Source organism: Nannobrachium achirus (assembly GCF_963921795.1).
Source record: "Nannobrachium achirus genome assembly, chromosome: 6".
Lineage (NCBI taxonomy): Eukaryota > Metazoa > Chordata > Actinopteri > Myctophiformes > Myctophidae > Nannobrachium > Nannobrachium achirus.
In genome coordinates, this window is record NC_137815.1 from 19,830,452 (window position 1) to 19,855,453 (window position 25,002).

A 25,002-nucleotide genomic window follows, 5' to 3' on the forward strand; every position below is an offset into this window, starting at 1 on the left:
AAATGCAGCTACTACAGTAGTTACTTTGTAGATTGATTATAATTACAAAACATACATAAACATCTTCAACCTTATACACATTTTTGGCCATTTGAAAATAGCCGATCTATAAGCTCACAATGCGTCGCGATGTGACACATTGTGAGCTTGTGGATCTGCTATTTTCAAAAGATTTTTTATCCGTTTGAGAACTTGAAATGGGATATTCTGCATAATGAGTACTTTTACTTTTGGCACTTTGTAATATTTTGATGCCAGTACTTTTTACACCGCTGATCCTCATCAGCATCTAACTGCACCTTAAACCCATTTAGGCCTAGAATTATTGAATGCTTTAACCAGTGAAAAATAGCAGATATACAAGCTCACAGCGCGGCACCGAGTGCCGCGCTGCGAGCTTGTAGATCTGCTATTTTTGGAAAAAGTCGTGAAAATGTGTGCAAATCTATGAATATATGTATTTTCAATGCGAACGTTTGTAACTCAAATTTTGCTTCTGGGTGGTCCCTGGAACTAAATATTTTGAGATGGGGGTCCGTGGCCAAATACATATCATTTTGGGGGTCCTTCAAATGAAAAGGTTTGAGAACCACTGACATAGTAGTCTCTCAAGAACAGACCAACTGAGCTCCAGTTAAGTGAAAAGGACCTTTTCTTTGACGATGGCTGGCCAGATTGCTGACATAGAAACATAGGTTTTTCAAAAAGAAACATTAGAAGGATTCAAAAGACTTATAGAATCGGGTCAAAATTCAAATTTTCAAGATTTTTCAAAAATAGCAGATCTACAAGCTCGCTATTTTTCAATAGTTAAAGCATAAAATAATGATACACAATAATGTGTACCCTTTCTAAATGAGTTAAAATGTGGAAGAGTTAACTCACCTCACTGACTCCTTTGCCTCCTCCTCCAGACTTTTGCTCCTTCAGGGTCTGCAAGGACAAAAGAAAAACAACGTTTTGAATATGCAAAACACATGACCATATAACTCTCCTAAAAGCTCTCTGACTGCTGTTGGGTGGTCTGTAACAGACTTGTGATTCATGAAACATTTAGCTGACACTTTCTATGAAGCCCATGTCTATAATGCATTACAAACGTACCATTATCATCTGCTTAGAACAGTGTATAGCAGGGTTCCCCAATAGGCGGCCCGCGGGCCATTTGCGGCCCGCGGGGGGCTACTGTCTGGCCCACACCAACCCCAGTAATAATGGTGGTATAAGAGCAGCAACAACACTAGTATATCGTCGCTGTCGGGTGGAAATCTCGTATCTCCAAATTTGTACGTTCTTTCGCAAATCATACAAGGCCGTCGCACAAAAGTAGTGAAAACAGCAGATCTACAAGCACACAACGCCTCGCACCGCGAGGCGTTGTGTGCTTGTAGATCGGCTGTTTTCACTAGTTTAAATCATTTTTAAAATGATAAATTCAAAACGAACGGTTTTGGACATTTTCAGCCGACAACGACGAAAACTGTCACCGGAGTAGTGGGAACGCCACCGTCGCCCTCTGCAATGTTGTGGCCCTCGGCTTGGTACCCTAGACATAATTCGGCCCTTGGGGAAAACTAATTGGGGAACCCAGGGGCAGGTTGCACCACCAGAACGTAAGTTCTGCCCTAAGTTAGGGAGTAAAGTCCTTACTAGAGGCTTAGTAACTACTAGTTAGTTTGTAACTAAGTGAGTTACTAACAGGTGTTGCACCACGACTTCTTAAGGCATAACGTAACTAGTAATGCGTAGACCGTTCCTAAAGTAATGTATAGTCGCATAAAATGACGTCATTAGCTCCCGAATCCAATGAAAACGAACTGTTTCTAGTAAGGAAATAAAGCTTGTATCGTCTTTTGTCAACAGAGACCTCCGTCTCTGCACTGGCATGTACACAAGTCACTGATATGCGTGCACAGGGCGAGCGCATCCCTGCGCAGCGCACTGCCCTGCAAACGGATTGCATCACAAATTATATTGGCCTCATACATTTTCCCCCGTTGTGAAGTAACGCAGGGCAACGCATATTTGGAGACACAGGGGAATAGAGTGCACCGTTCAATTCGCTGTTGTGCTGTATATGCAGTGGTTGAAAAGTACTCAAATTAATTACAAAAGTATCAATCCTGCAATATAGAAATACTCTATTAACCCATTCAGGCCAGGTACACATTTTAGTGTATGGGAGGGGCTTACAGTACATGTACAGTATGTATCAACATATTTGTTTTTGTAGGCTAATTTCTGATTTAGGCCTAACTATAGGTTAGGCCTAAATGGGTTAATAGCAGACACATCGTGAGCTTGTAGATCGGCTATTTTCAAATGGCCGAAATGTATATAGGGCTTAATGTATGTTTTAAACAGATGGGTCGTTTCATTGTTGACTTAATTAAATAGCCGATATAATGCTGTCTGCCACGTTAGTAGTGAATTTGCTCTACTCCCATAGAGATAGGTTACTTAGTAAGGACTTAGTGCTGCCCAAAGGCTGGTGTAAATATTTAGTAGTTACTTACAGATACGTTAGAGTGGTGCAACAGCTGAAATTTTTGTAATGCGTAAGTCTTGACTTAGAAGCCATTTACGTTACAACTAGGCTACGTTTGAACTTAGTGTGAGGTGGTGCAACCCCGCCCTGGTGTATAGGCAGTGCCGCCACTACCATGACGCGCACAACACGCTGTGCGTCGGGCATCAGGCTGCCAAAGGGCACCAATAAATGAGAGGTCCATGCCGTGTTATACTATCCTTAAGGCTTATTGTTCTAAAGAATTATGACAATTTATGGGTTCTCACATTTCCCCGCATGATCACAAGATGTTACTTATCTGGCACTCACCAGATGTCTGAAGTCTGCCACCATGCCTCCATTCTGGCTCTCTGTCATGTTCAGGGCCTTGCTGCTAGTGCCCAAGACATTGAAGCGCCGGTACCTAAAAGCAAAAGTGTTTGGGTACAGTTCAGCCTTATAACAGCTAAATTAAATTCCATGGCAATTGGCAACTACTAGTTTAGGTTATCAAAATCAGGAGAGTAAATTTAACATGTTGACATGAGCGTGACATGTTTTTTTTTCTACCTGTTGTGTAAAAAACGACTTACCCTTTGAGGTCGGGGGGTTTCCTATTCAGAAAACAAATAGATATTAGTATTACAGAATGTTAGCCAGATGGTAGCCAGATAAAATGCCACCAATCTCTACTAGTCAACTCAACAAATTATAGCACAGATTTTTTTTATCTCACCTGTCCATGGTCACATTCACCTTCATGACATGGTTCAGTTCAGGAAACTTCACCAGAAGCCTGAAATGCAATGGTATAGAGCTGATGTTTTGTAACGTACGACAGGTAGCGCCATAGATGTACTGTGGGGAAGCCTCACAGCGATGACACTGACCTGGTCTTTACGGAGAACTGAATGTTGGTACGTAGGACTAAGGGACCTTTCCCCTGCGGCATGGACGGCTGCATCTCAACCACAAAGGAGCTAAAAATAGACGTTAAAATGACAACACTCAACAAAAAGTTCACTAAGAGAGAGACAGAGAGAAAGAGTTTACTGCAGTGTTTCCCAAACTTTTCAAGTCGAGACCTAAAAGTGAAATTAGACGTTTGCCAGGGACCAAAGCTAGTGAAAATAGCAGATCTACAAGCACACAATGCGTCGCTTTCGCTACTACGGTTATTTTCACTACTTCTTGTTTTTCCTGTTTTCTGATTTAAGGAATGTCTTAGATTTTTCTTTGATTCATTCATGAAATTACTGAAAGAAATCATTGAATTTTGTTTTTTAATTCATGAGAGGAATTGCTCTTTTGGGAATGTTTTTGAAAATATTTTGAATAATAATAATAAACTAAATGTAAGGGGGGACAAAAAAGAAAAAAAGGGACACATAAAAATCTGTCTGCGACCCACAATTGGGTCCCGACCCGGTGCTTGGGAAACAGTGGTTTACTGTGTGTGCTGTTCCTAGGAGTGAGACCTCTTGATTAAGTCTGTGAGAAGGGTGTCCGCTCTGATCTGCAAGGCTGGTTTCTGGACTATTACGGGGTCGTCGGGGTAGGTCAACTTTGCCACCAGCTCGTCCAGTTTGGTTAGGAACTTCCGCACCTGGAACAGGCAGTCTGCCACACAGGTAAACCTAGGGAACAAGGAACGGGGCAAAGGCAGTGGCGTCAGTTCAGAAAAAGCTAAGGTATGGCAACATGACTGGTGTCTTGCAAGACACCAGTCATGTTGCCTTACCTTAGCAACAGGTATGATACATTTATTTTAAGAAGTACATTCTATTTCCCCCCCTTTTCTATGGTTTCTTGGGCTGGATATGGCAGCCTGGAACGGTTGTTCAAGTGCAGCTAAACTTGGCATGTTAGTAAACGTGCCACAATTAACAATAATGAATTGCACCTGTGCAGCTGACCTACGGAACCTGGGAATATAGCATTTTGTCAAAATGGGGAGAATAAAAGTGTGGAGAATAAAATTATAAAACCTTGTTAGTGACCATTTTGTTAAATGTTGCATTTGCAGTTATTTTACTGTAATTTAACAACATAATAACTAGAACAGATAGACAAAGAGATATTCATGGATTTATATTTAAAAGTAACTTTTATTTCCCCCCCTGGACCCAGGCTATGGCAGCTGCATACCCCTGCCATACCCAATTGACGCCCCTGGGCAAAGGCCACAAAACTTTTACACGCAGATGTTGAAACCTGTAACTCAGGGGGGTCAGCAATCTTTTTGAAATGAAGTGCCATGTTTTTATTTTCTAGATAGTCAGTGTGCCGTGTCAACATACATTTTAATGACACCCCATCAAACATGCTGACATATTTGTATTGTCAGGAGTCCGGACATTGTTATAATGATCATTAGACTCAGGGCAATAACCCACCTATCTCCCCGACTCCCTCCCTAGTCAAAGTTCAGAATTTTAATGCATGTAGAATTATTTGCAGGATGAAATTTGCTGCAAATTAGGTGACTATATTGAATCGGCTACGTTTAAAACAATATTTGATTTTAAAATAAAAATCCTCTCTCTCACGCTTCTTCCAGTGTGCCAGTGATCACCCTCCCCTGTGCCAATGTTGGAACCAGTGCCAAAGGTTGCCTACTCCTGCTGTAACAATGTCAACTATATGATTCAGCTAAAGCTGATATGAATGGCAAAGGGCACTGGGGACAAAAAGCTGCAAGAAAGGAAGATAGTATCTGCCAATGCAACCTGTGTCAAGGATACTAGTCCTTATAGTCAAATACTTTGTCAACAAAACAAATCAGAATTCTTTATACAATAATGAATGCATGTTTTCCATTTAATCCTAACTGATAACAGTAATGACAGCATAAGTTAAAAATGATTTAAAGTGCTACATCAAACCATTAGTACACAACCAAAATGTGTTTGCAATTGTACAAAAATGATTGCACATCACAGACATCATTCAGACATAAAAATAAAAGGATTTATGTTCAATTGCAAAATAGTGGCACTGGTAGGAAGGCTCACTTACAAACAGACACAAAGGTTTGGTAAAACCTCCTGCTCAAACGGATAGAGGACCATCTTCCAGATTTTTCTGGTTGGCATAAAATAATACTATTCTAAAAACATGTTGTTCGAATCATCTGATTGTTTGATACTGTGGTATAATAACCATATACCATGGCTAGGATGTCTATTTTGTCTTTGTTCAGTTCTACTGTGTATCACTCTCTGTTGGTAAGAAATCAAATCATGATGAGCTTGAGATCCACATGGGAATCATGCCGTTCCAATGTGGATAATGTGGCCAGCTTGAGACATCAGTCAACTATGATTTACAGTATCTATGAGCTGTATGTAAGCAATCAGAGTTATTTCTTAAATATTGTGCCACTGGAAAATCTAACTTGTAGGATTAGTTGTAAAGTAAAGGTATTAAATGAAGTATGGCAACACTTCTTTAACTCTTTTTCTGCCAGATGTTATTATTTATTTATTGGGTCTGGTGCCAGCAAAAAGCGGCTTACCTTTGCGACGTTATAGTTTTTTTATTTTATTTTTTATTTTTTTATTACACAACATGTACTTTGGCCATACTGGCAGCAGAGGGCAGCCTCATGCAAGAATTAATGAGAATTGGCCACGCTCGGTTGCCATCCATTCAGACCACTGAGTCGCATCAGAGCAACAGATGCAGAGAAAACAACACAGAAGTGATTTGTTACTCCATTGATGCTAACGTGTGGTGGATTTTTGAGAGCATCATTACGGGAGATGTTTTTACTGTACACGGCGGCGCGAACCCTCATCAGCTTACGGACATCAACAAGGTAAAAGAACGAGCGGCCGTATTGGCTATGAGCGACGTTCAGAATTGGGGCGAACGGGAACGTCCGTAGCAATGCGTTGTTTTACACCAAATATGAACACTTCATTTCATGTTATATTCTGGTATATCAAAGTGCTACAAAGGAGGGGTTATCAATGTTCAACATCAATCTATAATTCTATATGAATGACAACACTCAAAAAAACGTTGACAAAGCGAGAGACAGTCAGAGAGAGAGAGAGAGAGAGAGAGAGAGAGAGAGAGACAGTCAGAGAGAGAGAGAGAGAGAGAGAGAGAGAGAGACAGTCAGAGAGAGAGAGAGAGAGTGTTAAGTGCAGTGGTTTTCAAGTTTTTTAGCTCGAGACCCAGAGATTAGACGTTTGCCCGGGAACCAAAGTGAAAACAGCAGATCTACAAGCATGAATATGAAAACTGGATTGAAGTTTATCTCCTTTGTTTTCTATTCTCTTCACTAACTGCCCAGGTCAAGAAGCGACGTATGAAGATGAGAACAGATATCATACCACTTCTCCAGCTGATCAAGACAGATGTTGTCTGGAGCGCCAATGCAGACCCTCTGCTGTCTCCTTTGCCATTCTGCCAACTCTTTGTTTACCAACACAGACACCAGCTCCTCAGAGGAATCCAGGAGCTTGCTGAAATCTGACAATGTGGTCTGAGGGGAATCAGAAAGAAAGAATGGTGGAAGGGAAGGATTAGAAGAATGACAGTAGGTTGGAAAATGTAAAGTTTGAGGCACAAAAATTACGGTGTTGTATAGGAGGAGAAGGAATATCAATATACCTTTCTACAATCGTTGACTTTGTTGATAAGCATCTGCAGGTTTCTCACTTGTTCATTCTTCACAGCTTGATCTACCAACCCTGCAGCGCAGTTGGACAAATTACAATGAAAATAATTTCATTGCCCAACATCTAATCAAACAATGCGTCCAGGCATTTCGGGCAGTATTTTGATGTAATCGTGCACATGAAAGAAGCATGACATTTGGCACACAGTTAGAACATGCCATATGGAACATTTTTGGCTATAGGGGCATCGCAGATTTGTCTTGGGTACCTTGTGGGAGCCAATCAAAGTTGGGCTCTCATAGACTTTACTATAGTGTAAAATAATACAAAAAATAAATCTGCTCTAAGTAGCCTGTGAAGGGTCAAACTAGGTGTTTTTTTGGGATTCTGAATCCAATGCAAGCATTTGTTTTGCAGGAAAAACATTCCTTGGGCTAAAAACGGACCCCATAAACTATGGTTTAGTGATGAGTCATCACTTTTCACAGTTTTGTGGCGGCCGTTTCTCTGAAAGGAATGTTTTCCGTGCAAAACAAATGCTTGCATTGGATTCAGAATCCCGAACTAGTTTGACCCCTCACATGCTACTTAAAGCATATTTATTTTTTGTATTATTATTATATATAGTAAAGTCTATTAGAGCACTGTGATTGGCTCCCACAAGTTTCCCAAGACAAATCTGCGATGCCCCTATAGCCAAAAATGTTCCATAATTATGGCATGTTCTAACTGTGTGCCAAATTACATGCTTCTATCATACAGTAAAGTGCATGATTTTTGCCTGAAAGGCTCTGACTATAAAAAACACAAATCTGGAAATGCTTACCTTCCATCTTGTGGGTTGTGTACTTAAAATCAAACTCGTCTTGCTGCTCTTCTAAACACATTAATGTGTGTTCCAAGCACTACATAAAAAATAAAAAAAAACATGAAGATGACAGTGTTCATAACAATGATATTGATATCTAACAGGAAACATCTAAGAAATAAGACATGGGAGAATTAGATAAGAGAATGATACCTGAACTTGATTCCTGAGGCCGGCCGTTTTGCGCTCTATCTGCGTGTCACTCTCCATGTGAGTCTGGTCGACATGCAAGAGTTGGATCTGAGAGAAGAGAGAGGTAGTCTAGTAAGTAAAAAAAAGTTTCTTCATCCCCTAGCTTAGGAGATGAGCCAAAACTATTGGGGCACATTCATTCAGTATGTTGTTGTTGGTTGGTTGGTTGGTTGGTTGGTTGGTTGGTTAATTACTTCACTATTATGTGAAGGAAATAACCAAACCTTGGTGTGAAATATGAGCAGGCCACTGCAAAGAGATGATTTACATTTGGGTCAAAGGTCAAGGTCGCAATCATGGTCAGGCCACATTGCGGGGCGTTGCAAGGCGTTGTGTGCAATTGCAGATCGTCTATTTTCACAATTTCTGCCTCTAATATTTGACAATTTGGCCAATGTGTAATTTGTCATTTCAGAGGTATAAACAAAATCAATAACCAAAGACAATGCATAGCTATTTTTTCCAGGACCTTCCAGGACCCTTGATAGATTCCAAAACTTTTCCAGTACTGGAAAAATATTTTTCTAATTTCAAAATATTTCCAGGAATTTCATGACCGTGGGAACCCTGTCTATTAGAGGATCTGCAAATAATCAGTGAATCAACCTATCAATCTAACGTATGAACCAACCAACAAACAAACAACTAAGTACAATAGCTAGCATCAACCCGTTTAGATGTTGTCTAGAAATGGAAATAGAAAATTCTCCCACTAGATAATTTCTCCCGGTATTGTTTTTTCATCACTGTAACTACAGGACCTTACAGCTATTCAGTAAACATAGCGTAACTTGGGAACTTTTTTGTTAGTTTGAAACCAAGCCTTTCAAATGAGATCTCAAGTAACATTGTTATTATAGAGCAATTTCTTTTCAACTTTTCAGTTAAGTCTTCACCTTTTAGCATTTGAGATAATGACAACTAAAACTCCAACACTTGCTGCAACAAAGGCCATTGTCATCAGCCAGACATTGACACTAAGGCTTGCCCACATGCCCCTGGCAAGTAAATAAAACCAGGGTTCCCACACATTTTTACCAATTATTTTCCAAAACTTTTCCAAAACTTTCCAGAATATTTAACCCAATTTCCAGGACTATAACAATAATTCTGCTCAATAACAAGTCGCTTACTCCTATGCGCAATGCCCAAAGACAGGTAGTGTATGCCAGTGGTTCTCAACCTTTTCAGGCTGTGACCCCTGAAATAATCATATTTTAACTGGGGACCCGGGCACCCTGACGAGCACTAAGAGTTGAGGCATTTTGTATAACACGTTTCTATTGTGAAAATAGCAGATCTACATGCTCACAACGACTCGCAACGCGAGGCGTTGTGATCATGTAGATCGGCTATTTTCACAATTTCTGCCTCTAATATTTGACAATTTGGCCAATGTTTAATTTGTCATTTCAGAGGTATTAACAAAATCAATAACCAAAGACAATGCATAGCTATTTCTTTTCCAGGACCTTCCAGAACCCTTGATCAATTCCAAAACTTTTGCAGTACTGGAAAAATATTTTTCTAATTTCAAAATATTTCCAGGAATTTCATGACCGTGGGAACCCTGTAAAACTTTCGGGCAGGTGAAGTTTGCTTTCAGGTTGCCTGACTGGGCAAGTGATCAATTGAGAGGTGACGCAACCATCTATAAACACATCACAAGATATCTGTCTGTCTAAACACCTGAACATGGCCAGCGTGCTCTGTCTTCTGGTCTGTGGAATGTAAAATAAGAGCACCTATAATGTGCTGTTCTTACTGTTGCTACAGTTAAAAAAATAAAATAACAAGTGTGAAACCATATACATATTCAATCATACAGTAGCTATGAACTGTAGGTATTTGGGATTTGGAGGTACAGTATGATTTTCTTTTATCGCACAGCCCCAGAAAGTAAATAAACAAGTGTTAAATTGAGCTGTAATTAAAATCGTACCTATAATTTTATAATAGACGATTTACTTTTCTGGCAAGTGGGCATGACCTTTGGGCAAGTAGAACATGATCTGTACTTGCCTGACGGGCAAGTGCCTTTGAGACCTTAGTGTCAACCCCTGCAGCAATATTTAACCATTGTTTTGTATGTTATCCTATATCAAAATTGCCTAATGGATGGACAATGCACATCTCAAATGTAACATCTGGACTTGCAGGGCGCACTGTTGCTCCGATCCGCAAACAAACTTGACACAAACACTGTTCAGGACTTTACCGTTGGCAGATGTACTGGTATGTTATTTTATTTTTTTATGTATGTTACTCTAACCTGATCAGCCAGATCAGCAGTTTGTAGAATCTCCTTCTCCTTCATCAGGAACCACTGGATTGTACTGGCCAATTTGCATGGTTCCTCCTGGTATATCTGTGGATAAAGAAGATGGACGCCAAACTTATTTGTCTTTCAATAGCGATATAGGGTGTTCCTGTGTAGGAGGAGGGGGCCAGCCTGCTGGGGTGTCTCTTGGGGATGAGGTCCTACTCATCCTCTTGGGCAGGGGTGGGTAATTATTTTTTTCCATGGGGCCACATGAACAACAGAAAATATTGTGGAGGGCCGGGCCAAAAGGCAGTGCTCCCCGTGGGGAAATCTCGCTCTTTTGAACGACAGTCATTTCGACAAAGGAGCGTCAGGAGGGTTAGTGACTCACCCCACGGAGGTTAGGTTTAGGGTAAGGGTTGGGTGTCAAACAGATGACATGTAGTAACAGCGAAAAGCTCCCCTCCCCGCAAGATGTGCTCCCCACAAACCAAATACACAGCTTTACCTCCGACTTTAGTCAAACTTTTTGTTGAAAACACGGCATTCGGCATCGACTTTTCTTTTTTTAGCCACTTTAGCCATTTTTGTGACCAGTCTGACCACCTGCTTGTTATTGAGACAACATCCAATGATCACGCACACGTGCTGATGTACGCATTGCGTCCATATGTATCTAAATAAAAAACTTCAAAATAAAAGCAATGCAGCTTTAGTCTTTGCATGAGGTAAAATCAGAAAATGTGTTTATTTAGTAATTTGCCATTAACCCTACAAGGGCCAGTCAGAGTGAACCGTAGGGCTGCATACGGCCCCCGGGCCCCACAATGCCCAGGTCTGCTCTTGGGTATATTTAAGCAGGCTGTATCTTCTGGCAGGCAACAGTGTTTGTTTTGGTTTTTGTACAGTCACTACATTTCACACATGCATGATACCACCGACTATTCACACCACATTGTAAATGATGTATAGTTTTGTATTTTTTTGTTAAAATAAAATCACTTCTAAGTATTTCCTGTGTTCCGTCTCCCACCTTTGTCATGATTGTTCACTCACACACACACCCGCACACACACACACACACACACACACACACACACCCGCACACACACACACACACACACACACAAAGCGCCTCAGTTCTAACAGCACACGTTCATCCATGATGACAGACAGCTCTATAACAGTACATAACACGTAAGTAACAAACCTGAAAGTTCTGTTTGAAGCGTCTGAAGTTGTGCTGCATGAGGAACATCTCTTCTTGTACAAAGCGGCTGTGCTGGGTGTCCAGGTCTCCCAGCAACCCCTGGAACAGCACCATGGCCAAGTCATGATCCCGTGCTGCACGCTCCCTGAAGGGAAACGCAGACAAAAACAGAGAAAAAACAGGTATTTTAATTATTTTCTGACATTTTTGCACCTTAATCCCATGACTTTAGTCTTTTTTGTGTTTTTTCTAGCACCTTAACTAGCGTCCATAAGTAAAAGTATATCACAGGGTTCCCCAATAGGCGGCCCTTACTGTCTGGCCCACACCAACCCCAGTAATAATGGTGGTATAAGAGCAGCAACAACACTAGTATATCGTCGTTGTCGGGTGGAAATCTCGTATCTCCAAATTTGTAAGTTCTTTCGCAAATCATACAAGGCCGTCGCACAAAAGTATTGAAAACAGCCGATCTACAAGCACACAACGCCTCGCACCGCTGTTTTCACTAGTTTAAATCATTTTTAAAATGATTAATTCAAAACGAACGGTTTTGGATTTTCACCCGACAACGACGAAAACTGTCGCTGGAGTAGCGGGAACGCCACGGTCGCCCCCTGCAATGTTGTGGCCCTCGGCTTGGTACCCTAGACATAATTCGGCCCTTGGGGAAAACTAATTGGGGAACCCTGGTATATCAGCTGATTCGGATTCTGACGTGACGAGATCAAGTGCTGCCTCACCACTCCTGCTTCTCTATCCAGTGGGCCAGGTAGTGTCTCACATCCATAGGGAAGGCGAAGGAGGCGTCCCTACTATCATAGAGCTCATGAAGCTGCTCCTGGTAGAGCGGCTGCAGCTGTTTCAGTCTCTCCCACTGAGACATCCTGGGGTTTCTGTTGCGTTCACACCAACAGCCACACAAACTGCACAACATAATGAGAAGTTCCAAGTGAAGGCACTGGCTGGCATGAAATGCTTAAAGCTGGCATATCAGATCACAGCGTTCACATTTGTTTTATTTTGTTTCAGGTGTGTCTGCATTCTGCAGAGCTTTGTTGTCAAGGATGTGTATGACAGCCAGCAGATGGCAACATTTGACAACTACAGAGGTATAAAGTACAGTAAGTTATATAATGCCTTGCCCTTGTTTTTCAGGTGTAATTTCCGTAAGTGCAAAACATACTCATACTCATACTTTCAGTTTTGAGTGACGGATTGAAGACAAACGTTAATGTAATATTACTTTTCTTAATTGAATGACTGAATACTTAATTAACAGTTTGCAGACACAGGGAAGTACAGTACAATACAAGGTCTGCTAAAAGGAAGAAAGCCTATATCTTGTTTACATTGGGATCCTGTACTCAATTTATCAAAATAATATTTTATGAATAATATTTGTGCTCAGGGAATTCTTCACTATACTGGAGTTTGCACACAACAGCAATCAGTTCATAGCATAGGCTATATGACAGCACAGCAGCACAGACAGCATACTAGGCAGCCTAGAATAATGCAATGTATAACAGTGTAATAGCTCACCCAATCTCAATTCACTGAGAAATTATCTTTCTGCGGATTATGCTGTCATCAAACCTTTCTGAATTTCAGCCTTTATTTCTTTACGAGCAAGCAACGGTAAAACCTCCAACGGTGTTCAGAGTACGTCTCATGTGCAAAGATGCATTTCCTTGTTTTCTTTATTTATCCTCTAATCCATTGGTTATACCGTTGTCCCTCCCAATGTCATCTACACACTGTCACTGTAACTGTCCAGGGCGCCATGTTGGATCTCAGTGGGCACTGATGTTGTGGTCGTTCGAGAGCCCTAATGGACGAGCCAGGCATGCAGTTTCATCCCTGGCGTAATGTTAGCGGCCCATTGGCTGTTCAACGAACTGAGCACAAACAGCAGTTGGCTGGTCTTCTGTGTCAATCATTTGCAGAGAGACAGATAGAAACTTATGGCTCTGTCTGAAAAATTTCCAAGAAATGACGATGGGAAAGTGACGTTGGGGAAACGAAAGTTAGTGGATTTGTGCCAGCAGGTGGTGCTGTTGTTATAGTTGTATGAGTGTGTTACTACATAGTCATACCGGTAAGCTGCAGTCACACACACAACACTTGAATCTCTGTCTCTGCCGTTATTATTTATTACTGGTATATTTTCTGTTAATACAGTGATTTGTACTCACAAAATGTGTGAGTTGATACAGCAGATGTGGATTTGCTGTAATGGGAGAAACAATGTGATTTGAGGAGTAAAAGATACCAGACATTCTTAGACAGATAGTCTACATTTGAAGTTTAATTTATTGAGACTTATCCATAAAGAAAAAATAAGTAAATAAAAAATAAAATACAAATCCACAAAATGTAGAAGCAACAATCCCTGCACTTAAAACAGAGGTGAACATTTGAGTCTGACCTGACAAGTCAGATAACACAGTATAGCTTGGCTTTTCTGTATGTGAATGAGGCATTATACTGTCTTATGTGGGAGGATTGGAGGAAAGACACAACCTGGGAAAAGGTGTTGATTGATTGGAAGAATGTAGGTCTTAAGGGTTATGTTGGTTCCCTAGGCTGAGACCAGTACTTCTCTATGGTTGTGCCAAACTATCTTATACACTATTAGGGATGGTATGTAAAGTTATGCTTACATATTGTTACAGATTATTGGGTTCATAAATATAATTGTACGAAACAAAAGTTACAATGAATTGTTACACTTTTGGATTAGTGTGACACCAAAATAACGATATGTTGCAAAGTAAAGCTGACAACACATTTTTACAGATTCGAATACAACCACGAATTTCCGTTATAATATAATATTCTGAAGTATTTTAGTGTTTTGTGTACAATTATAAAACAAACACACAAACAAAAATCTTTCCCTATCTTTTCAAACATGCTTCTGTCTATCCAGGTAATTATTATCTGAATACCTTTTTCTGGTATTGGGTTACAAGTTAGTTAAAACGACAACTTAGAAGGACATGATATTCCCCATCATTGGCCATTCATTGCTCTACCTGCAAACAAAAAAAAGCAGATCTTGTTGATCCTATTTTACAAAAGGGTGTACATGTAGCCATGGAAATAGCTATGTTGGAGAGAGATTAATTATTTGCTGTAGTCTCTAGTTCAAGGGTCTTCAACAGGGGGTCCGGGACTAGCCTGACTGCAAGCGTCAGACTCTATCACACTACACACCACCCACCAACAGGGGGTGGTGATGTGCGGACTGATTTATCAGGCTAGTCCGGGACCCCTAGGGGGTCCTCAGTGTTACTACAGGGGGTCCTCCAAATCTTTGTGTGATAGAAGCTTTTTTTCTCCTTTTCTATATGAACCACTTGAACCCTAGCGTCCATATTCTGAGAACTTTAGCCAAAAAAAGCAGATTTACAAGATCACAACGCCTCGCAGCGGCAAAGAGGTTTGGTGTAGAGGGGGAAAAGAGCAGACTAAGTACAGAGTGAAAGGTCAAGTTTATTAACTATTGACGGTTCAAGTGGTTAAATATCTGAAAACACAAATTGACATGATGAATCCAAAATACACTGATGATTGTGCTGTCAAACGATGAAACTACTGTATGTGGAATCTATGAAAAGGTTGTGGGGGTCCCTGCTTCATCTCTCTCTCAACTAAGGGGTCCTTGGCCTGAAAACGTTGAAGACCCCTGCTCTAGTTTATTATTGTGATGGTTCTCTCTTCCCAGCTATACAGGTTCTGGTTCACAAGCAGGTCACCCTCTTCCTGCTTCATGGAGGTGAGCAGGTACTTGATTCCGGCCTTCACGCCCGTCTTCACTCCTGCGCCGAGGGCGTAACCGGCCACCCCAGCAGTCCCCCCTGTGACGGCCATGAGGGCATCGGTGCCGAGGTCGACGGCGCTCAGTATGGCTCTCTCCTTGGCCATCTCTGTGCAGTTGATGGAGGCATAATACATGGCAGTGCCCAGGTTGTAGAGGGTGCTGACGGCAGGAATCCACTCCACCACGTTGTAGATCTCCTCCTCGCCTTTGTTGACGCAGTTCCTTGGGGGACTTCGCCTCGTCCGTCTACCTGCTGCCGCGGAGCGTGCGTTAGCGTCCCGTTCCATGACGTTGTTGCACTGCCGGATCCAACACTCAGCCTCCAGGGATTCTGAGGGAACGACGCGGCTGCCTTTCTTCAGCACCGCCCTGTACTGCCCGGGCCTGAGGAAACCGCCCTGTGTCACTCCAGCACACTGGAACCCCAGACTCTCACAGGCCCTCACGGCCTCCCGAAGCCCCCCGGTGGCTCCCTCCACGGCCTTTCCCAGTAGCATGGTTCCGTTCACCCGAGTCCAACCTTCACACTGCCCTCCCTGAGAGCTGTCTCCCTCCCGGCCCATGCTGCTGGCCTCCCCAGCCGTGGCCAGCTGCCGAATGTTAAACATCAGCGCCTCTAGGTGGCTCTGCGCTTGTGTCCTGTCCACAGGCGGTTCCGGTGATGACGGCGAGGCCTGGGTTGCCCTCCTCTCTATCATACTCCCTACCTCCATCAGGAGCTCCTCCGTGTCGGCCGTTCCCAGTAAGTCAAACAGCTTGAGCACCAGGCTCTGGGCCTCCCTTTGGCAGCCGACCACCGCCAACACCGGTACCATCGAGAGACTCAGGAGCTCCTGAGGGAACAGGCTGGAGGACGGATCGTCCAGGGTGGTAGCGGAAAGCAGCTCTCCGCAGCTGACGTTCCCTCGAACGTGGACGTGATCTTCCAACGAGATCTTAAGCTTTGCCACAAGAGTGGATACTATACGTTTGGAAGAATGAAGCGTGCCTTCCTTCGGCACGCTCATTACTATAGAAGGATACTTCTTCCCATGTGGGAAACTGAGCTGGGGTTGGGATCCCAGGTGAGACTGCTTGGTTCCTCCTCCTTCCTGGGTGATGGTGCTGGGGACAGTGTTTCTGTGGGTCACAGGAGGCGGTGCCTTGCAGAGGGCCTGCTCGGTCAGCAGCAGCTGGATCAGAATCAGCCACTTTAGTGTTGAGTGCATCATTCTGGTGGTTAGAGAGCTATTCCAGTGGCCACAGAGTCTGGAAAAAATAACAACAGACAATAGTAGATTGTTATTCACTGTTACAACCTCATTGCTGATATTGAAACTTGGAAGTAATCACTTTCAGAACCAATCCCAGTGTGACGTCATTGATAGAGTATAGGCCTATGATGTGAATTTAGAGTTTTCCTATAATTAAGGATAGTGAGTGATAAGGAGTGTGGTGTGAAAAAGTACATAATTAAACACGATGTTATGATGCTCTACAATGTAGATGATGAGTTGTGCTTCAACAGTTGCATCTCATATAATTGGGCATAGAGTGTCCTGATAAAGGCAGATGAGAGCAAATCATGTACCGATCAAACAAGTAAAGCTCGAGCAGATCAAGCATTAAGCATAATATAGCGAATATCATATAATCCATTTAACTAGCATTAGTCTCCATGTAACTAGCATTCTCATGCAAGGTGTTTTATCTGCCAAGTAGATCACTGAGTTTTTTGTTTTTGTCCCATTTCCTCACAAGAAGATAGTACTATGTACACAACATTTGTTTATATGGCAATTCTTTCTGTGCCATTAAAGTATAATTATTTTTAAACTATCATCATTTACACGTAATAAACGTGTTGACCTTGCCTGTATCTAATATCTCTATTTTTGGTGCTTGTTGGCTGTAGCTCTAGTTGAGCGTGGCGTTAGCCCTATTAATACACAAATCACAATGTCCATGACTTCAATTATGAGTGTAAAACCAATACAGTTTGTACAGTATTTTGGTGCATGATCACAATGGTACATAACAGTGAAGAAAACAACAACAACAACAACAACAACCACCATTGCCCAAAACCAGAACACTAATTATATTTGCTTAATTTCAAACCTGTTATTTTTATACATGTGTAGAAGGAATGTGCACATGTATGCAGACACAATGCCTTCATGAAGAGGACGTTCTGGCAACTATTTCCCCCCAAAAAAGGATGAAAAATTTGAAAAAACAATACCGTGAGAAGCTGCTCTTTATTCCAGCGTCCGATAGTCACACCTTGAAGATTGTATTAAAATATTCGTGGGCCTGCACATACGACGTGTTTTTCTTTCTTTCTTTTACTTAAAAGCATGCACAGAGATCTTCTCTTTCTTTGCCTCCAATGAGATTTGCTCCCGTTAAATAATCAACTTCCCTCAACATCTCTGTCTTTCAAATCTCTCTCTCTCTCTCTCTCTCTCTCTCTCTCTCTCTCTCTCTCTCTCTCTCCCTCTCTCAGTTGGCCCCAGGGGCGTCACAAGGGGGGGAAAAGGGGAACTGAGTTACTAGGGGCCAAGGTGGAGGGGCCTTAATTATTTTATGCTTTAGCTATTGAAAAATAGCAGATATACAAGCTCATAGCGTGGCACCGAGTGCCGCGCTGCGAGCTTGTAGATCTGCTATTTTTTCAAAGTCGTGAAAATGTGTGCAAATCTTTGAATATATGTATTTTTTAAGCGAACATTTGTAACTCAAATTTTGCTTCTGGGGGGTCCCTGGAACTAAATATTTGAGGTCTGTGGCCAAATACATATCATTTTGGGGGTCCTTGACATGAAAAAGTTTGAGCACCATTGAGAAACACTAAAATCATTTGTTTTATACATAGATACATAGGTACATAGGTTAAAACACACACACACACACACACACACACACACACACACACACACACACACACACACACACACACACACACACACACACACACACACGCACACACATTTTCAAGAATTTTCAAAAATAGCAGATCTACAAGCTCGCAGCTGTGAGCTTATATATCTGCTATTTTTCAATAGCTAAAGCACAAAATAATGCGTTAATAACGCGCTCCTAGTCTAAATGGGTTAAACCCCCTCCCCCTATGAAGAACATTCATGGGGAGCCCACAGTGAATCCTTGTACCCAGGGCCCAGAGTTTGGTGCGACACCCCTGGTTGGCCCCATTGCTCAACAGGGAGACCAGGGCTAGAATATTGATTCACATGGAGTAGGTCCATGCAGGGGCGTCAATTGGGTATGGCAGGGGTATGCAGCTGCCATACCCTGGGTCCAGGGGGGAAAATAAAAGTTACTTTTAAATATAAATCCATGAATGTCTCTTTGTCTATCTGTGCTGGTTATTATGTTGTTAAATTACAGTAAAATAACTACAAATGCAACATTTTACATAATGGTCACTTTAACAAGGTATTATAATTAGATTCTCCCCATCTTGACAGAATGGTATATTACCAGGTTCTGCAGGTCAGCTGCACAGGTGCAATGCATTATTGTTAATTGTGGCACGTTTACTAACATGCTAAGTTTAGCTGCACTTGAACAACGTTCCAGGCTGCCATATCCAGCCCAAGAAACAGTAGAAACCTGTGGAAAAAACAGACAAAACTAGTTTTGTTGCAGCGCGAGGCGTTGTGAGCATGTAGATCTGCTATTTTCACAATAGAACCGTGTTATCCAAAATGTAATGCCTATTTTCCATGAGGACTCCCATCTTTGCCATACCCTAGCTTTTGCTGAACTGACGCCACTGGGTCCATGTTTTCTAAAACGTGTTTTGTTTGTTTGCCCTGGTGCCCTCTTATTCTCTCTTCTCTCTCTCTTCCTTTTTGATATACTGAGTAGAGGTCTTTGACCCACATTCTTGGCAGAATTACCCCCTCATGCCCAGAGCAAGTTTCTCCCTTTACTAAGAAGTCTAAAGGAATGAAAAGGGCAGAGTGTAGCTGAATCACTTTAATGATGAATTGTCAGTAGGTATATAAAATTTAATACAACTACATAATCTTGTCCCATTTTTATTACTGCTTAAACAAATACTCAACTCTATACACTACACTATTATTAACACATCTCCACCTTCCAGCTCTTGTGAGCTCAAGAGGACCATTTTACCCTCTCAGATTCCATTCTTTTGCACTATAGAAATTGAGGATAAAGGACCATTTCTTTAGCAGTGAATCATCCCAGAAGGAAAGGATTTTCCTGCAGGGATACATCAGTGTCTGTGGTTTTACTATACTTCACACCAATAATGATGCATTATTTTAGTGTTTAGCATTAGTATTTATTTATGTAAAAAGCTTTAATGTGTTTATTTAACAGGTGCTCCTCAATGGATGGAAACATTCTATGGCCTATGATCTAGAATCTAGAGTTATACATGCAGTAAGTTAAGATCACTGAAGAAGGTGGCCTGACACATCTTGACATTATAGGCCCCATGTCCCAGTATCTGTACATAATAAAGTCCTTCTCAATAGGTACAGTGTTTTCTATACAATATAGTAATAGGTGTGTAATTTATGAGAATTCTCTCAATGTTACGGAGGAGCTGCTACTCATCTTTGTCAGCTACATGGCTCATCATTGGCTTTACAGGTCAAGTCAAGGCAAGCTAGTTTATTAATATAGCACGTTTAAAAACAATACAGTTGACCCAAAGTGCTTCCCAAGAGACATTAGCAACATATAGACCGTAGTCCATTACAAAGCAATAGGTTTAGGTACCACTGCCAGCACTCTGCATGTAGGAAAATGTTTTGCATAAATGTGAATAATGCTAGTGGCATTCTAACCATTCCATGTGGGCCTGTATTACATTTCTGCAGATACCCCTTCTCAACTCATTAGAAGCTGAGCTGTAGTACACTGATTCAAACACTAGATGGTACTGTCTTACCATGGTGGATTCCTGTTCATACAGAGCATCTGATTGTTTACTGTCAATACTTCAGAAAGGCAAACTGAAGCAACCTCTTCTAGATTCACCAGACAGTTACAGTTATAATGCTTACTGTTTAAATGGTGAATTTGTCATTTGTCAAGAAATTAGGTTGCTCTGAATTAATTCAAATCAAAAACAAATTTGTATTATGTACAATGATGATCAATTATTTAACTTTTTGGTCCAGCATATATTTTAGGAAGCAGCACACTACTTTACTAAAACATTTTCAAATGACCTCTGCCTACTGTACTTATCTGACCGGGCTCCCCCAGGGATTACCAGTCAAAAAAAGTCAAAATAGCAGATCTAAAAGCTCACAATGTGTCACCCATGCTTTGTGAGCTTATTGACTATCTATTTTTGCCAAATGTTCACCTATTATAACATGCCCAGAATGGGGACGCTATAGCTATAGGGTTCATAATTGTAAATCGTTGAAGCTGTAAGTGATGTTTCTTGTTTAAGACAAGAAAGCTTTTGCTAAAATATCCAACAGTCCAACAGCAGGTATTTCAAACACACACAAATGTTCTCACAGTGTTACAGATAGCTAAGGAAAAAGGGTCCATATACCGTACCGTACATAATGGAAGTTCAGTTATATTTATTTCCTTGTACTTGTGATTTACATACTTTGTTCCTTTAAAGTGACCCTATAGGCACCTGACCATTGGATGTGTTTTTGTGTTGGGCACTGTTTAAATACTTTGTGTGTTGAGCAAGCAGACTAGCTGCATAATGTTGTGTGGCGTACTGCTTAGAGCACAGGGAGCTGCAATTTCCACTCCTCTTCAGGATTAGGGAGTTAATGCAACGATTCAGACAGTGAGCTCTGATCAGCTGCTTTATACCGTTTCATCCCCAATAACTCACACAAGCCTATGCATAGACAGAAACGCACACCTACGCACGCACAGCACACTGCATGTATTTGAACTGTACTGTTGTTACTCAGGTAAATAGATTATAGCAGCTCCTCCATGCAGCCCAATGTTCACATGCACAATTTGAACAGAAAGCCTCCTCAATTTGTTCCTCATGAACAAGCTGCTGCCAACATCCAGTTGTTATCTGTCTGGTCTTGGTGCACAGAGCAGACCAGACCAGACAGAGTCATATCTAGTAAATACATAACTGATTAAATTGTGTGTTGGGGAGAAATACACCATTTTCTATACTTTTATTTCTACTCCACTATATCTCAGAGACAAATATTGTACTTTTACTTAGTAGATATGGATTGTTATGACAAAACATAACATACAGTAACCACTTAAGCCCTATTTATATTTAGGCTATTTAAAAATAGCCGATCTACAAGCTCACAATGTGTTGCAGTGTGATGCATTGTGAGCTTGTAGATCTGCTATTTTCAAAATATTTGTATACGTTTGAAAACTTGAAATGGGACATTCTGCATATTGAGTACTTTTACTTTGGTACATCAAGTGCATTTTGATGCCAATACTTTTGTACTTTTACTCAAGTACATTTTGAACTCTGGACTTTTACTCATAACAGAGTATTTCTACATTGCAGTATTGGTAATTGTATAGTAAGTTAAAAAAAAGTACTGGAGTCATGTCACATACAGTATCCAGTCGATTTTAACAATGTAATGAGAAACTATAGATGACAGACCTCTGTCTGTAACAAATCAGTACTCTCTCTCTCACACACACACACACACACACACACACACACACACACACACACACACACACACACACACACACACACACACACACACACACACGTGACAAATGCACAGGATTATGCTAATCCATGTAAAAACAAAGCAATATACTTCAGCCAAGCCAAGTCAAGCGTGGGATGTCCATCAGAGATTTATCAGGATTATCAACATTTTATCCATAATATAGCCCCTAACATTACCTAACAGTTATCTAATGCTCACTGTCGTAAACAGTATGTCAAAACACACCATGAGACATGTTGCCCCCCCCCCCCCCCCCCCCCCCCCAGGTCACAGTGGTGGAAAAAGTACTCACATTTTTTACTTAAAAGTATCAATACACTGCAAAGTGGAAATATTCTGTTACAAGTAAAAGTCAGAGTTTCAAAATGCAACAAATCCTTGTCGCATGGCGACGCATTGTGAGCTTGTAGATCTGCTATTTTCAAATGATTGAAAAAGATATAGGGCTGAAGTGATTATGTTTTGTAATGATAATCAAGATCTCTAAAATAATAGTAACTAAAAGTTCTCAAATAATTATAGCAGAGTAAAAGTACAACTTTGACTGAGATGTAGTGGAGTAGAAGTAAAAGTATTGGAAATTGGAATCGCTCAAGTAAAGTACAAATACCTCACAATTGAGTAAATGTACTTAGTCATCTTTACACCACTGCAAGGTCATACTACCACTGACCACCATGGTGCTGCTAGACCATTCCCACCAGTGACCCATGACCCAGGGTGACCTTTTGACCCCTACTAACTGACCTCTCAGTGGGTGGCATTCACTTATACTAGTGAGGAGCGTGAACCAACAGAAGCAGCCACACGGTTTACTCATAGCTATCGTTGTTGTCAGGTGGAAACCTTGTATGTCCAAAATCGTTTGTTTTGTGTTTATCTTTTTAAAAGTGATTTAACTAGTGAAAATAGCTGATCTACAACGAGGCGTTGTGTGCTTGTAGATCTGCTATTTTCACTAGTTTTGTGTGATAGTCTTGTATGATGAAGCAAGGCTTTACTTTACGAAGAAAAAAAACATACAGATTTGAAACTTGGAGATACAAGGTTTCTGCCCGACAGTGACGATTATGTTCTTTGCTGTCTGCTTTTTCCCCAGCTTTTGTTGTCGGAACATCTCTTTTTATGTATGAATAACATACATACCGGTACTTTAATATGTTCGGCCCAGTTGCTGGTTGCCTCCTTTAGGCCATTCCAGTTTACCGTTTGGGCTTCCCCTCTCGTCGCCTGTAACTTCACGTGTCTTCGTTATTTACTGATCATTCTATCAGGCCCTCTCCTCCCGGCTCTCCATTTCTCCCTGTCAGCCTCCGTTGGGCTGGAACAGAGGGGTCGCGGAGGTGACGGTAAACACACCCCACTCCCACAGCCCATTCTTAGTTTTCTTAACCTCTCACCCCACCCCGACCACTATTAATCCTGATTGAAGTACTATGTGTGTGTATATAATATGTATATGCCTATGTGTGTGTGCATGAAGTACATGCATGTCAGTGTTGATTTCGTCGACTAAAACTATGGCAAAAAATGTTTGTCGACTGTGTTTTTTTCACTGACGAAAACGAAATAAAAACGAAATAAAAACTAAGCTGCGGTGACTAAAACTAAGACTAAATATATTGGCAATTTCGTCAACAAAATAAAAACTAGACTAAAACGTTAGGGAGGGACTAGTGGAGAAGAGAGTCATTTTATGTTTGGTTGCTCTCAGGTGTTGCATGCTGAAAATAGCCGATCTATAAGCTCACAACGCGTCGCGTCATTATGATTCCATCAAGGCCTGCCAAAATACATTTCAGTTGACTAAATCAACTGTAGATTTAGTCACCTAAAAACGTATGACATTCAGTCCACTAAAATTAGACTAAAACTAAAACTTTTAGGGGTGACTAAATTATAACTAAAATTAAATTACATTTTATTCAAAAGACTATGACTAAACCTAAATCAAAATTTGCTGTCAAAAACAACATTGATGTATGTGTTATAAGGTAGGCCTATGCAGATCTATTCATTTAGTATGTACTTTATACGGATATCAGTTTGGTCAGTTTGGTTGTGCTCTCAGTAACAGTCAAGGATAACCTCGAGTCGGGATGGGATTACAGTTTATCCCAGTTTCTGCAAAGAAACCTCTCCCAATCCGGTTGCCATGCAGCCATTTTAATCACAAACCTTTATCCTCCAATCCCGGCCTCGCACGTCCACCCTTTCATTACAAGACAGACACAGGATTAACGAGGATAAAGCACAAGATGCAAGGAGGAAGATGAGAGATGAGGTTGTGGGTAAACAGGAGAGGAGCGGGACATCACCCTGTAAGAGGTGGACCATTTTGTTTGGGATTTATCAAGCCAATGTTATGTGGGCTCATGTTCACAATATTATCAGTGGTGTAAAGTAACTAAGTACATTTACTCAAGTGCTGTTATTTACTACACTTTTGAGGTATTTCCAATTGTCTATACTTTTACATCACGGATCCAAATATTGTACTTTTACTCCACTACACATTTATTTCAAAACTTTAGTTACCAGTTACTTTGTAGACATAAAACATACATTAACCATTTTAGTTAGCCCTATTTTATACCTTGCACGTTGGGAGCTTTTTCAAACATTTTGTACTTTGGTACTTTAAGTGAATTTGATGCCAACACACTCGTACTTTTACTCGAGTACATTTTGAATTCCGGCCTTTTTTTTTTACTTGTAACAGAGTATTTCTATTTTGCCGTATTGATACTTTTACTTAAAGGAGCTATAGTCAACTTTTTCTTGAAAAACGGATGCTAAAAT

General features: G+C 41.1%; 2 protein-coding genes across 2 annotated transcripts in view; both read right to left on the bottom strand.

The window, feature by feature from the left end:
* stat2 (signal transducer and activator of transcription 2) overlaps positions 1–13,358 on the bottom strand; it is a 25,399-nt gene extending 12,041 nt beyond the window's left edge. The window contains exons 1-14 of the mRNA XM_080728743.1: positions 13,219–13,358; positions 12,417–12,599; positions 11,674–11,818; positions 10,473–10,568; positions 8,162–8,248; positions 7,967–8,045; positions 7,133–7,212; positions 6,853–7,004; positions 3,988–4,146; positions 3,400–3,489; positions 3,246–3,305; positions 3,103–3,123; positions 2,840–2,933; positions 886–933 (exon numbers count right to left, since the gene is read on the bottom strand). Of these exons, the coding sequence (XP_080584869.1) occupies positions 886–933; positions 2,840–2,933; positions 3,103–3,123; positions 3,246–3,305; positions 3,400–3,489; positions 3,988–4,146; positions 6,853–7,004; positions 7,133–7,212; positions 7,967–8,045; positions 8,162–8,248; positions 10,473–10,568; positions 11,674–11,818; positions 12,417–12,559 (1,254 nt within the window). The 5' untranslated portion in view covers positions 12,560–12,599; positions 13,219–13,358. The remainder of the gene's footprint in view (positions 1–885; positions 934–2,839; positions 2,934–3,102; positions 3,124–3,245; positions 3,306–3,399; positions 3,490–3,987; positions 4,147–6,852; positions 7,005–7,132; positions 7,213–7,966; positions 8,046–8,161; positions 8,249–10,472; positions 10,569–11,673; positions 11,819–12,416; positions 12,600–13,218) is intronic.
* Positions 13,359–13,964: 606 nt separating this feature from the next.
* Positions 13,965–17,926, bottom strand: apof (apolipoprotein F). Its single transcript, XM_080727900.1, has 2 exons — positions 17,727–17,926; positions 13,965–16,750 (listed from the first exon to the last, which is right to left on the bottom strand). Exon 2 carries the CDS (start codon positions 16,711–16,713, stop codon positions 15,373–15,375), a length of 1,341 nt encoding a protein of 446 aa, XP_080584026.1. The 5' UTR covers positions 16,714–16,750; positions 17,727–17,926; the 3' UTR covers positions 13,965–15,372.
* Positions 17,927–25,002: the final 7,076 nt, after the last annotated feature.